At 46.3% G+C, this 15,315-nt stretch overlaps 1 protein-coding gene across 1 annotated transcript in view; it reads left to right on the top strand.

Annotated features, from left to right (window-relative positions):
• Positions 1 to 693: 693 nt before the first annotated feature.
• BMP6 (bone morphogenetic protein 6) overlaps positions 694 to 15,315 on the top strand; it is a 156,105-nt gene continuing 141,483 nt past the window's right edge. The window contains exon 1 of the mRNA XM_063097866.1: positions 694 to 1,339. Coding sequence (XP_062953936.1) covers positions 694 to 1,339 — 646 coding nt within the window. The remainder of the gene's footprint in view (positions 1,340 to 15,315) is intronic.

The following is a 15,315-nucleotide window of genomic DNA, read 5'->3' as shown; positions in this document are numbered from 1 at the left end:
GCCGCCTCGGCTCGGGGAGGCGAGCGGCGCGCAGAGATTTTGAGGGGGAGCGACAGTGCCCCAGGGCGGAGGGGCGCAGAGTTTGTGAGCGGCAAGGAAGTTAAGCCTCGCGGAGAAGACTGGCATTTCGGGACGCCTTGCTGCCACAACCTGGGCCCTGCGGCGGGGTAAACTTCACGGTGGCCCTGCGAGCCGGGGAGGGACGTGCGCGGGGATGATGCCTGGCATCCCCTCCAGCTCGTGAGCGGCCCCGGTTCCCCGCCGCCCCAGGTCCCGCTCAGCCGCTGGAGACGGTGCGGGGCAGCGCACTTGCGCGGGCAGCGAGGCCCGGGAGTGACCGCGCCGTGACCCGCCCAGGGGCGAGGTCGCCGGCTGCAGCGCAGCCCTGACTCGGACGCACCTGGCCTGGCCCGTGCGCCTCTAGAGACCGGCGCGGGAGTGTAAGGCTCCCTCCCCTCCGTCCCCTCCGAGTCGTTCCCCCGGTGATCGCCCCGTCGCCACCCCTCCAGCCTGGGCAACTGGGGGCGCCCCGGACGACCATGAGAGATAAGGACTGAGGGCCAGGAAGGGGAAGCGAGCCCGCCGAGAGGTGGCGGGGGCTGCTCGCGCCAAGGGCCACAGCGGCCGCGCTCCGGCCTCGCTCCGCCGCTTCACGCCTCGCGGGGCCCGCGGGGGCAGCCCGGCCGGGCGGGGATGCCGGGGCTGGGGCGGAGGGCGCAGTGGCTGTGCTGGTGGTGGGGGCTGCTGTGCAGCTGCTGCGGGCCCCCGCCGCTACGGCCGCCCCTGCCCGCCGCCGCGGCTGCCGCCGCCGGGGCGCAGCTGCTGGGGGACAGCGGGAGCCCTGGCCGCGCGGAGCAGCCGCCGCCGCCGCCGCCGCAGTCCTCCCCGGGCTTCCTCTACCGGAGGCTCAAGACGCACGAGAAGCGGGAGATGCAGAAGGAGATCCTCTCGGTGCTGGGGCTCCCGCACCGGCCCCGGCCCCTGCACGGCCTCCTGCAGCCGCAGCCCCCGGCGCTCCCGCAGCAGCAGCCGCCTCGCGGGGAGCCCCCTCCCGGGCGGCTGAAGTCCGCGCCCCTCTTTATGCTGGATCTGTACAACGCCCTGTCCGCTGACGACGACGACGACGAGGCGTCGGAGGGAGAGAGGCGGCACCCCGGACCCCACGGAGGGGCGAGCTCGTCCCATCCCGGGCAGCCGTCCCCCGGCGCCGCGCACCCGCTCCACCGCAAGAGCCTCCTGGTCTCCGGACCTGGTGGCGGCAGCGCGTCCCCGCTGACCAGCGCGCAGGACAGCGCCTTCCTCCACGACGCGGACATGGTCATGAGCTTTGTGAATCTGGGTAAGGATTGGTGGTAACGTCCTGAAGAGAATGTCCCCTCCCGGTTGTCACTTTCTCGGGGCGGTGGGGTGGTGTGAGCGGGTGGACGAGCCCCGGCGCACGTGTCCGGCCTGGCACGGTGGGGACCGGCGGGCTGCGCGCCCGCCACCTGCGCGGCCGTGGGTGGCACGTGCGCTCCCCGCGGGCCGGGCCGGGGCTCCCGCAGTGCCGTCCTGGCGGGCGTGTCTGTGTGGGCGCTCGGAGCACGTGCCGCGCTTCTGTCACTCCAGCCCAGCTCGGGCCACGTTAACCCGGCCGCGAAGGATAAGTCCGTCCGGAGCGTGGCCGTCCTGCCAAGAACACTCTCTCCGCTCTGAGCTGTCTTCTTTCGACCCCCTTAACAATTGGAGTGCCCGTGTTCCCAGCGCGGCTTGTAGGGAATCCGATAGCAGCTGAGAGCTTTGGAAACGTGACATGAGAGTGTTAAGAGATATACGGGGCATCGGGGGAGGAGGACTTAGGTGGCAGGGGAAGGTCCCGAAAGGACTGAGGAAGGCGCGCCAGTCCCGGCCAGGCGGGGTTCGCGCCCAACTGGGGCAATCCATCCAGTGTCTTCGCTCACATGCCCTTGGCCATTGTCCCAAAAGGCTGAACCTTTGATCAATGCTGCCCAAGCTGCAGGGCAGAGAAAGGGTGCGGGGCAGGGGCCGGGGTTGGGCGCTGAGCTCCTCTGAACCGGTTGCTAGGCAACAGAATGGCAATTCAAGGGCGACTAAATCGGGCCCGGCCACAAATGTGCTGTGGCAAACCCGGACCGAGTCACATCGCCTTGCCCCCATCCCCCTGTCTTCTCATCTGCAAGTGAGAAGGGTGTAAAGAAGACTCTCCTCGGAGTCAGTGCCTCCGATTGGTGCTGCTCTAACCTGACTCAGTTTAGCGTCGACAGGGATGCAGAGGACGCACTGTCAGCGGGGAGACTTAGGGCGCGACAGCCGCGCCGGGAGTGGGTGCAGCAGCGCTGTGGGGTGGCCTCCGCGGGTTTGCTGCCCCGTGTGAGACAGGGCGCTGTGCCCAGGCCTCAGAGCGGCTTAGCAGACTCTTGCTAAAGTAGCACATGGGTCTCCAAGCCAGTCAAGGACGTCCGTCAGTGAAGGACAGTATTTACTCGAATGATTCCCGTTCAAGATACCTGGGTGACTTCTTTACAAGTATGTCAATGATTCCCAGCTCCGCTGAGCTTTGGGGGAGAGAACGTGGAGGTGGGAGCCAAGTGGGGGGGAGGGTGTGGAGGCAGAACGATTAGCATCTAAGTGGTGCAGAAATCCTCCTGGGAAATTCACGAAACAGAATCTCACAGGGAGTGGAGACTCAGGGCCTGCCAATCTGGCTGCTGGCACTGCCAGGGGTTCTGATTGGACAAGAATGTTCACAATTTATTGGAACCAAATCCAAGGGCGAGCCACCTCCAGGAAGCATTCTAAGGAAATTCTCATGCCAGTCAATAAAATTTAATGGGGATGTGAGGAGAGCCAGGGCGGCAGAGGACCGGCGCTGTTCCTCCTTCTAACTGTTCTGTTTCTTCTGACTTAATACGTTCCACCCTTTGCCCTCTCCCTCACCGCCCCCATCTTCCACATTTCCTGACAGCTATGGGGAAATGTTTTATTCCCTTTTGGGGGTAGTCCTAAGCTGGATAAAGTGGAGGAAGACTGGCACTGCTGGCTCCTTCACAGAGAATCGTGTTACAGTCTCGAGGAAAGAGTTCCTGGGCTTGGACCAGGCTTCTCAGCCTTGGCTGCCCCTCGGCATCACCTGGGGCACTTAAAGAACTGAGGGATGCCTAGGCTGCTCCCCAGACCCAGAGCAATTACATCAGAATCTTGGAGGGTGGGGCTCAGGCACTTAAAAAAAAAATTTTTTTTTTAATTCTTTAAAAGGTGACTTGGGTTTTTCTAAAGTGCCACCATGGTCAAGAACCACTGGCACAGTGTCTGAAGAAAATCAATGTCATCCCAGTGAGAGAGGAAGAGCAAAGCTTCCAAATGTTGCCACACATTAGAATCACCTGGGGGCTTTAAAAATTCAGATGCCCAGGTGGCACTTTATATCGATTAAATCAGAATGTGGGCAGACAGAAGCAAGTATCAGCATTTTTTAAAGATCCCTAGGTGGTTCCAGTGTTTGGGAACTACAGCCTTAGATGGTATTTGAAATTTTGAGAGCCAACTTTGAAGGAAGTTTGTAAAGTACAGTGACATTTACTGTGTTTGGTGACCTCCAAGTTCTCCTTCCTTGCTTTTCTGACCTTCCTGTGTCTATAGATACACCGTGCTTCTGAGTCATACTGCTTGAAGCTGGTTGTCAACTAATACTCCTAAGGTGATGGTTTAAAGTAGTATCTCCCTAAGGATATTTCCATTTTTCATAAGGGATTTTTAAAGATTTGAAAAATCCCAGGACAACCCACCAACAGTGCAATTTCAGGCCTGGGGACAGGCTAACATGGGACTGAAAGATTTCTGGTTAGGGAGCTCTACTCCAAACTCCACGTATCCCAGTACTGGACTCCGTGTGGGTAAAGGAGAAAACCTTTTCCAGGTGAGTAGAATCTGAGCTGCAAGTCCTGCCACCTGCCAGTCAAGTAATTCTATTTAATCTTACTCCATTTAGCAGTAGGAAAGGAGGATTTCACAATGAGAGGCTGAAATGTGATAAAATCTGATTACTATGCTCTGATCAGGAGGACAGCTCATTTGAAGAAAGTAATTGCTTAGCAATGTGTATTCTCTAAATAAGGATGTTGGGAGAATTCCACAGATTTCCTAATTGGTGTCAATGTCACGTTAATTGCTGCATTACACGACTCTTCTATTAAAGAACCCACAGCAAGATAAACATTACAGCACTGTGCTTTAAAGTGCTCTTGTACCTACTGGGTTAAGTCAGTCATAAACTGGAAGGATAAGGGAAAGTGTTACATAGTTGTAAACATCCGTCTTCCCTGGGACTGCAGGAATAATTTACTCACGAAATGCATTTAAAACACCCCGAACTTTGTCAGCCAGCAGGACTATCAGGAAGTATGAATCAACGGGATAAATTTCTCTCTCATAGCCCAAGTGCTGCTCATTCGACCAGCTCATTGTTGTTGATGTTTTAAACTCTCTCTGGGTGAATAGGCTGGGATGTGTAACCTCCGAAGTGCTAACCGTCTGCTGCTGCTGGTGGTGTGCAGAGTGCCTGGGTGAGCTTGTGAACTTGCATGAAATCAGGGCCACAGATGCCATGTGCTGTTTGTTTTCTAACGCTAAAAATGTCTTGGCAGCCTGATGAGCGAGCTTGCCAATTTGGTGACCTTGGAGAAGTATCTTGAAATATCCTTCAGGTTTTAGCTTGAATGCACCTTCTTAGACCTTCCCTACCATTCTTTATAAACTGGCACTGCCCCCATCCCCACCCACTTCTTTACATCACAGCACGCTGTTTATTTCCTTCTTTGTGCTTATCACAAGGAGTTTTTTCTTTTTTCTTTTAAAACTTGCTTACTCATTTGTTTGTCTCCCCTCTAGGATGTCAGCCTCAAAGGCAGAGAGCATACTAATTAATCTACACCACCATAGCCTAAGTGCCTGACAGAATGCAGAGCACAAGAAAGGTGCTTCAAAAAGATTGAATTAATGAAAATATAGACACATCCCACATTTTAAATTCATATTGCACTAATCTGGAATATCTGATTATTTGGAAATGGAACACCTGATTTTTATTGAGTAAAAAGTTTGAAATGAAGACATTTAGGATGTCGACCTTCATGGTATTTGATGTATATCATAATGCTTTATTAATATACTTCTTTTTTCATTAGTTACCCATAGGTATATTAATTTGTAATATGCATTACATTTGAGAGAAGTAAAAATGTTTCTTTAAATCTCTGCATTTCAGACTTCACTTATTTATTTTGAATTAATGAGGAGCTGATCTCCAGATGCTAGGATTAAATGAAATAAGAAACACAAATTATGCTCAGAAAAAAATCAGTATATATTAGTACAAATAACAAGAAATGTATTGTACTAAAAATACTGGCAGGCTTCTGGACAAAATTACTCTTGGGGAACATAAATTAGAAGAAAAATAGAATACTCCCTACTTGTATTTGTAACCAGATACACTGTACTGTCTTTTTCTCATAAACATAGGATCAGTAGTACTATTTTTTATTTAAGCTGCCTGTACTTATGAAGGTTTTTGTTAGTAGAAAATAAATCCATGCCTGCAAGCTACTCACAACAAAAATAGTTTGGAGAATTTGATTGCAAGAGTGTGATTCAAAGAAGCAGTAGATGTTATCCTGAGGAGATTTCAAAGAGTAAATGTGAAATTCAGTGGTATTTCAACAAAAAAAGTTGTACAAAGTGTTCTTAAACTAAGATCAAAGGGCAAGCAGATACCATTGTTTAGGCCTCAGATGGTGTTTCCTCTGGTTGTCCTTCTAAGAATGGGTATAAATCCTTTTTAAATATGCTGACTCATGGTTAGTTCCTCTGTGTAAGAGTTGACCACTGATTAGCTTGGAGGAGAGCTTCCCAGGGATACAAGAATCTGTGTAAGTGAAAAAAAAACAATGTTCAGCACTGTATTCAGCATATAACAATTAAATGTCTTCAGAGTTTAGTTACTTTATATGCTGAATTTCAGATTAATATTTTACTTGACTATGGGAAGGGGGCGGTGAATACCGGCTATCAAAGGCAGTGTGGTAAACTCTGAAAGATAATAGCTGTGTCGTCTTTGCCTTACCCCTGTCTGTTTAATAAGCTGAGTTAGAAAACAAGAATGAAGAGGGTACAATTTATTGGATAATTAATCAGCTTTCTGTATCTTTTTTGCAAACCAATCCTCTGCTCTCTGCTTTCCATCCTACATTAAAAAATTAATTGTTCTAGGGAATGCTTATTTTTAAATTTAGTGTAAATCATTACAGCCTTAATTTTTCCATTTTGAGCTTTATTCTGTTTTACCCCCCTCCTCTTTCCTGAATTTTAGTCATTTCACCATGCAAAGAAAAGTAGGCAATATTTTAATCAGATAATTGTTTATGACTAGAAGCTTCCATAAGTATCTGAGTAAAAGGAGTAGAAATCAATGCAGAAATTCCCTAAGATATGAGCAGACAATTTACCAACTCCCCATGCACATAAACAGCTGTTACGTATTAACTGTTCTGTCCCACCCTCAGAGGCTGCTGCACAACCCAGCCACGTGCCGGGCAGCAGGGCTACCCAGGCTGCAATGCAGGGTGTCAACCAGGGGCTGCGTTGGGGGACGGCTGACATCTTCTCTTCTTTTGTGTTCCCCACAAAGAACTGGTACATTACATTGTCCTTCTTTCTCTGTTTTCATCGTGACAGCTGAGTTGATTTTATTCAAGCACATTTTCTCTTCTTAATTATACCCTTACGTCCTCAACACCCTCTCTCCCATCTCTGTTCCAGCTCTTGCCCTCTGGAAACTTGTGAGCCAGAAAACAGCACTAGTCTAACCTGGAATATATGAAAGTGGTGACAATTGTGACAAGGAGAAGAAAACCATCACCACTTTAGTGCCAATTAGAATTACGAAAGAGCCAGTGCCATTAACCTCTAAAGTTTTTGAGAGTGCCAGAAAATCTCAGAATCTGTGTTCCACCTGCTTATCTTCTGCCATAAACATTAGAAATTAACGACACATTGTTATTGGATTTTTTGTTCAAAGACCTTTTTTTGAACATTTGACAATACTGTTCTCTTCAGTTGCTCTTCAATATAAAATATAGCATTTCAGCACCCTGTGAATAAAGTTAGACTCTGGAGCCTGGCTGGGAACACAGCTGCTATCCATAACATGGTTTTTCTGGGGAAACATTTGCCCAGCAACAGACAACCTGCTGTGGGTTTGTTGGCTAACTCAGTTTGGAATTATTGGTAAATTTGTGTTATCCATAGATCATAGAATTTAGAGCTTGAAATATTCTTGCATATCATCTAATATCTTAGGTTGGCAATTGAATTTGTTAGATTTATTCAGCACCCTTTCCTCTTGACTGCTGTTGCCTAAGGCTGAGAGGGACCACCCATGGGACCACAAAGAGATCCTGGTGCATCAGAGGATAGGACTGATGGTCAGGCCTGGTGGGTGACAAATTACAAAAGCACTCGAGAACACAATCCCACGCAAGAGGCGAGGAAGCCCAAATCTGGAATTTTGTGGGTGTTCTCTTGGTGGAAGGCAGTCTCTCCTAGAACTCTGCTTTTAGAAAAGAAAATGCCATGTATCTCTATAAATATACTCTTGTTTGGTATGCTGAAGGAATGCTGACCCCAAAGAATTGTTCTCTGCTCTGACACTGACTTGAAAACCATGTTGCTCTAAGCAGCATTGTTCCATTTCTATTCACTGGTTCTCTTCCTGCCCTTCCCATCTCCATGATTAAAGAGATTGGGTCCATAATAGCGATGATATCTAAATTACATCAGGTAATTCCTTGATGGGTCCCCACAGTCTTGTTATCTCAAACACAGTCCCAGATGACTGGGTCGAAGAATCCCCTTCAAACATTTTTACAGAATGAGGTTCTGGTTCCAAGTGGGAGAGCCTTCCTGACTTTCAGCTTCATGGGAACACACCCTTGATTCCTGATCCTGCCAGATAGGTTGGGATTGTCCTAGGCCCAAAACGTCCTTGCTCCACAGCACTGATTTTAGGTTCAGATTGTTTTCTCATCATCAGAGAGCTCCTTCCGGGAGGGGAGGGAGAGGCGTGGATTCACAGCAGGCAGAAAACAGTGCCACTCAGTGGGTGGAGCCTCTGATATCCGCCACGTTCTTGTTCGTATCCCTCTCTTGCACTTGGCCTTTCACCTTGTCCAGAATGTGACTTCCAGCCTTAAACATCTGCGTTGGTTGATTGTCGTTCCTGTGTTTACAGTTCTGTTGGTTTCCTGTACATGAACATGGGCTGGAAGAAAAATTCCGACTGTGTCTCAGCAGAGCATGAGCTAACCCTGTCATTGGTGTGAACTGTTCTATGTGCTGCTTAGGCCAGATTTTGTATAATTGGCCTTGCTTATTCTCTGAGGCCAGTTATTTTCCCTCCCTCCCTTTAAATCCATGAGTTACATTTAAGTAGCCCAAAGACTGGGTTTTGTAAACTACAAAACGAAGGACTAACAGTTTGTACTTGACTTTGTTTTTTCCAGATTTTATTTGCACACTCCCATATCAGAATAAGTTAATGACAGAGAAGCTGTACATTTTTTAAAAATAGAGTTTATTTTTTAGAGCAATTTTAGGTTCACAGCAAAGTTTAATTTTAGCGTAGTTTTATTTTATTTTCTTTGGTGGCTGGCCTGTACAGGGGAGGGGGAGGAGGGGATCCAAACTCATGACCTTGGTATTAAAGGCTGTGCTCTAACCAACTGAGCTAACCAGCTAGCCTCACAGGAAAATTTTACAGGAATTTCCTATATACCGCCCCCCGCCCCAGCTTCTGGCATTATCAACATCTCCCACCAGCTGAGTTGCATTTACTGCAATTGATGAAGCCACATTGACACGTCATTATCACCCAGAATCCATAGTTTATGTCAGGGTTCACTTTTGGTATTGAACATTCTATGGATTTGGATGAATGTATCCACCATTGTAGTGTCAGACAGAGTAGTTTCCCTGCCCTAAAAAATGATCTCTGGAGAAGCGGAACATTTAACAAGGAAAAAAAAAAGTCAATGAAAATATAAAAACTCAAAGTATGCAGCGTTTGGGCAAAGAGTAATAAATACTTTTGTTGAATAATATTTTGTTTCTGGGGTCTTACCACAGGGTGTGTAAAGAAATAATTTTGATTGTCTATGCCAGTGTGGACCTTTTTTTATAGTGCTTCTGTGCTGACGACAAATCCATAAGAAATCTTTTTTTTTTTTAAGTCTAGGAGTTTAAAATCTTTTTTTGTCCACATACTTTCACTGAGGTGTCTGTCACCATAGTACCTAGACAATCCCTTGGGCAGAGATATGAGTGATTAAATTTCTCCCTGTTTGATCCATGCTCGGCAGGATTTGAGGGGAGTAAAACAAAGAACCTGAAGAATGAACAAGAATTACAGGAATTCTTTGCCTGTAAATTATTGAAATTTGGGGGTTTGATGGGAGGGGGCAGTTAAACATTTTTCCTTCCTTTCTGAAAACTTATATTAAAACTTAGTGTGATTTTAGGATTGAGAAACTGACAAAAATATCTTACTGGCCCTAGAGGCAGGATCAAGGGGCTTTAAAAGGCTCCTCAGAAGAGACTATTTAGATCAGAGTAAAACTAAATTAATAGAGACTCCATAAGTCCAAGGGTCTTTGTGATATATACAATAGGTTTATTTGCCTTTGAACTGTTTTCTATGAAAAAGTGACAAAATTTAATGGTAAATAAATAAGAAAACAATACTAGCAACAAGATACACGGTAACCCTAAAGAATGCTGTTGGACAAATAGCTAGCAGTTCATTTGAGATATGTTGGGAATTCGTGAGGCTTCCTTTACAAATATGGGACAGGTGAGACATTTCATGAGTTCTCGCCATCTCTCCTCATGCCAGTTGCCCACCATAGTGAGGTATGTTCTCATTGAATTCTAACTTTCCCACCCCTTTTTCCCTGCTCCCCCCACCTGCACAGATGGAACCTCTTAAAAATAGGGAAGAGCTTGGGGCCTTCCAAGGTGTCAGTGGCTTGAGAAATTCAGCTTTGTTCCACACAATCAGACTCAGGATGTGCTGTGATTTAATACTTCTCTGTGTGGTGGGATAGAAATTTAATGGAGCAAGAACAGAAGTGATCCTGGAAGGCAGGGCTAAGGCATATGGGGAGAATTGGGGGAAGGACATAGGTGCATATCTTTAGTTGAAGATATTTGGAGAGTTGATTTCTCCTGGAGGGCGACGGAACAGGCCTTTGCATTTTTATGGCGTCTGTTTAGGGTAGAGCAACTTTGGGAACTCCTCCTACAGATTTGGCACCTTGGTTACTGCATCTGCTTCACTGAGGTTGTATGACCCCACTGTTGCGCACACATGTATGTGTCATCATTCTAAGATGTGGAATCCAGCCTGGTGGCAGGGATGTAGGCGATACCCAGCCTACATCAGTTTCCTTTTCTCCCCCTTTCTCTCTTGCTTTCCCTTCCTTCTTCTTTTCTTTTCCTGCCATTAATACATTTGGCGACACCTTTGCATGTGTTTCCTTTCTTACATGTGTTCAGTTTTGGTGCCTTTGTCACTGGTCTAGCAGAGCAGATTGTACACGTTCCCATGGAGTCTGGCAGTTTTATAGGGCAAAATGACTCGTTGCCCGCTATGATGGTTACATAGCTGGTTTTCTTGATGGTGCTAGAAAGTGCTTACGGCCTATTTATTGGTGTGTAGAGGAAAGAGCACTTGATTAAAATTCAGGAAGCTTCAATTTAGCCTCTAGTCTAGTGGTATCCTTTTTTATAATGTCTTGTTCAAGCCACTTACCCAAGTTTTTAGGTCTCTTTCTTTGTCTGTAAAATGTGAGTATTGGGCTAGAACGGCATTTTCTAAAAAGTGTTTCATGGAACACTGCTTTTCCAAAATGTTCTGCAAAAAAAAGGTCATAGATGCACTTTATATTCCGTTCCTCTCTTTGAGATTTACAAGTCTACTAGCATATTACAGTTCTGACAAGGCCAGCAGTAAAGAAGCTTGCTGGCTTGTCTTAATCCCGTTGTGAACTTTTGCTCTGTAGCCTCTTTTTGCTGAAACCCCCTTGTGCAGACCCGGGCCTCTCTGCGCCTTCACCTGCTCTGGCCCTTCCCCTGTGGTTCTCGGAGCAGGGCAGGGACCAGGAGGCTGTACTTCCAGCTGCTGCTGCTGCTGCTGCTGCTGCTGCTCCAGCTCCATCTGGACGAGCCACCTTGTTCCACCTTCCATGGTGACTCTGGGCTCTTTCCTGCTTTCCCGGGGGGCAGTGGCTTCCTGGTGTTGCTTGTCCATGGGTTCCTTCTCCCTGACCTGCCTGACTGCTTCGCTGTCCCACTTCTGCATCACCAGTTCCCTGCATTAAATCCCCTCTGTTGTAAACACTTAAAGGGCTTTCTCTGTTCCTGGTTGGACCCACGTTGCTACGGCCTCTTAATTCCTTGGAACACAGTTGAGAAACCCAGATTCAATAATGCTCAGAACTCAATTCTAGGAGTATCTACCCCTTTTGTGTTTCTCTGAGTGATTCTTTCTTTTTAAAAAAATGGCTTTATTGAGGTATTATCGACATACAATTAACTGCTTATTTAAAGCATATAATTCCATAAACTTTGACATGCATAGGCACCGCTGAAACCACCACAGTCAAGACAGCAAACATACTTTGAGCTATTCTTTTACACAGTGCAGTGCTAGGGAAGGAGGGGCCACGCAGGTCCCATCTTTCATCGATGCCTGTTGCTCTGCATGCTTTTATCTTATGGGCTTTGACCATCTTTAAGAATGGAATTTGCTGATGATGTCTGTGAATGGTTTTGTTGAATCAGGGAACCATGGGGTCAAACCTGCTCTTTGCAGTTGTGACTGGCCTTTACCCTTTATCTCACTTTCCACATTTATTTTAGGAAATAATAACAATAATTGGCAGACCTCTTTTCTAATTTTGAGAGCAAGCATCCGGGGTACTTTTGGATTGTCGGTGAATCTGTCAGCATCTTGTTTCTAAAGCTCAAGTTTAAAAGATTTGATCCTGATGGAAAGTAGCACAGAGATGCTTCCCTATGTTTCTGTTTTAAATTCAGGCCATTTAAGTAGGGCACAAGTCCAACAACTTTAAGAAAGTAGACTCCAGTTTACCTCCAACTTTTCCTCTATGCTTACCCTTCTCCAAATGTTCTATAAGCTTAAATAGAAATGGATTTTTTTTTTTGCAAAAATCCCTAAATATTGTATTTCTTTTGTCTTAAAGAATGACTGATGTCACTTATCCTATCTTAGCAAGGCAAGAACTTAGACTTTAAGAGCTGCAAATATACAGTAAGCACTAGTAGGTAAGATAAGGGAGAGATTTTTGGAGGTTTCTGGAGAGAATTAATATTTAGAATAGAGTTAACAGGATGTTCCAAATAGCACCCAGTCATGTAACAGAACAGTTTTGTGACATTAGTTAACCATCTCCACTTGCCCACCACTCAGGGCAGCTGCTCTTTCCTTCCCACTGTCTCCTCTCCCCTTGCAGTCTGACTTCAGTCCCCATCACTCTGCTGAAATTGTTCTATTGAAGGCAACTAATGACTCTCTCCTGGGTCTTTATCCTCTTCTCTGCAAGTCTTGATCATGTTGGCAATCCTTTCCCCCTACTGTACAGTCCTTCTAAAAATTCTCTCCCAGATTCTGTAGCACTGCCTGCTCACTGTTGGTTCCTTTCCTATCTTGCAAACTGCTGCTGCCTTTTGGGACATTTTCTGAAATACAGCAGAAGGTTCAGAAGGGTTGGCATGTGGCATGAGACCTACACACTGGACTGAGTTAGGACATGGGCAGGGGAACAGATCACACCTAGTTGCAGGACTGAGAAATTAATATGTGGTCAGAGGGCAGGATGATCAGGCTGTCAGAGGACCCACCACGGATGCTCAGTGGCCTGGCCAGGTGTCACAGCAGAGAGATCTCCCATCTCTGATCCCCTCCTCGTGTGTTTCCCTTCTCTGTTACTGATCCAGCTATTTAGAGCATGGCCGAGGTGTGGCTCTACACCGGAATCATACAGTGCAGCCCTTCTCATACTTTCTTGGTGTAAGAACCACTTCATTTAAAAAAATTTTTAATTTCTGTGGACCCATCCTTTTGTAAAATTCATTAAAAATGAATCATTAGAAAAGTGACATGGAAAAACTCAATCTACATACAAAATCAAGCTTCAACTTTTAATTATTAGATTCCATTAATGGCCATCAAACTGTCTAAACACTCTCTGTTCTGTTCCTACCTCATTGTGGGTCAATAGAGAAGGAGTTTGTGGATCAGTATGGATCTGTTAACAAGCAGTTTTTTGGACTTGGGGGATTTGGGTGTGGGTATTTGCATTTTAACGAGCTCACTTGGTGACGCGCTAGAGTGACTGATGAGGTTTGAGAATCATGGTGCTAGTTACTCAGGTTTGACTGCTGTCTTTGCCCTCACTCCCACATCCAACCAATTGCCAGACTTACTGTTTCTGTTTCTAAAATCTCCCGCTCTCATCTTGCCTCCTTTTTTCTCCTTCTCTCCCCAAGTTCCCTCGATGAGGTCTTTATGATCCTTGGCCTTGACTTATGCACTGGTCTCCCTACTACTAACCCATCTCTACACCCCTGCCAACTTGGTTTTCCTATAGTGCGGATGTGATCTGTTACCCTTCCTCCACCACCTTTGCTGGATCCTTAGGGCCTGCGGAGCGAAGCCAAAATGTCTCTGACTTCCACCTGAATCAGTTTCATCTCCTCCACTCGTCTTTGCGTACACTGTTATTCATTCAGCCAGCCCTGCTCCGTGATTTCTTCTGTTTACATTGTGAAAGTGCCCATTTCCATGTTGTCAAACCCCAGCTGTTCTCCAACTCTGTCTGTTCTTTTAACCCCAGCTCAAATGCCATCTCATCAAGGAAATCTTTCTGAAATTTGCTTACGCACACGCCATGATGCTCTCCAAGAGCATTTGGGGCCTAATGACAGGAGACTCTCCCTAGTGTAGAATGCCACAGAGCGGCATTCTAATTTCAGATGCCTATTTGCAGATGAAGGCTTAGAGAAAGGAGTTGGAGCCTTGAGTTCCGATGTTCAAATGAATTTGGGTCAGTCACCCTCAGCACTGACTTCTCCAATTCCTATTTTGTAATGTTTTATTCATCTCTGACATGTCCTCCCTTCCCCAAGTACCTAGCTTGATGGTAGACCTTGACTGATTCTTAATAAAGGCTCACTGGATGAATGAAGGTCAGTTTCTCTAAAATAAAATTGTGTGCTGTCTTCTTTTCTCTCGTCGCTAATTGCATCCAACATTTGAATGAAGAAATTATAAACTGTGAAGCCCTGTGTGCAGGTATGAGAAATGCTTATTCAATTCTATACACAGCAATGGTTATATCAAAAGAGAGGTTGCCTTCTCCTTTCAGGGTTTATATTCTATGACTTTCTAGATGGTTAAAAAAAAAGAACTTGGGAAGAAGAAATGTTATTTTCCTTCTATCTGATGTCATTATGACTTTAATAAGTGTGAATAGGAGTCAGAAAGAAGTGCCGCAGAGTCTAAATTTAAGTTTTCCTGGTTGTGCCAGGCAGAGAGCTTGCATGCGAGCAGGCACGGCTCCTCCTGCAGGTGCCGATGCAAAATACTTATCTTGTCAGTTTCTACTTTCGGCTTGCTTGCTTGGCTTACATTGTGAAGGTGTTAGACATTCTGTTTACATAAGGGCTGAGGGGCTGACATAATGTCTATTGAAGCAAAGTCACTTAGCGCCCCACTATGCAACAGGGAGCATTTAAAAACTGAAAGCAGATCAAAGCCATGGGCAGCGTTGAGATACCCCTACCCAGGGGGAGGGTGGTCTCTTGGTTGGTTGCCCGGAACAGATGTGCATTATTGCCTCACTGTATTTCCAGGCCATTGGTGGAATGAATCAGGCAGAATTAAACTTGGAGCGGACAATCTAGAGAGCCTGCTTAAGTGAGCACAAGTGCGTCCAAATAGGCTGGAAAAAATGTCAAATCAGAGTAAGCCCATACAAGATGTGATGTTTCTCTTTTTATAGACTGTTAAAAAAGTTGTTTAAAATTAAACAACTCTTCAGTACTTAAGTTATGTATAATGAGACAGGTAGGTCCTGGAATGGAGAACTTTTTTTTTTCTTCTTATCCCACTTAAATTGTGCTCTCCCGTCCAGAGTATATAAAACATAAGCACTTTCATTTCCAGGACATATATTAGCC

The sequence above is a fragment of the Cynocephalus volans genome, chromosome 5 (assembly GCF_027409185.1).
Source record: "Cynocephalus volans isolate mCynVol1 chromosome 5, mCynVol1.pri, whole genome shotgun sequence".
In the NCBI taxonomy this organism is placed as follows: domain Eukaryota; kingdom Metazoa; phylum Chordata; class Mammalia; order Dermoptera; family Cynocephalidae; genus Cynocephalus; species Cynocephalus volans.
Note: the sequence above shows the minus strand (reverse complement) of the source record. Positions and strands in the feature narration are given on the sequence as shown.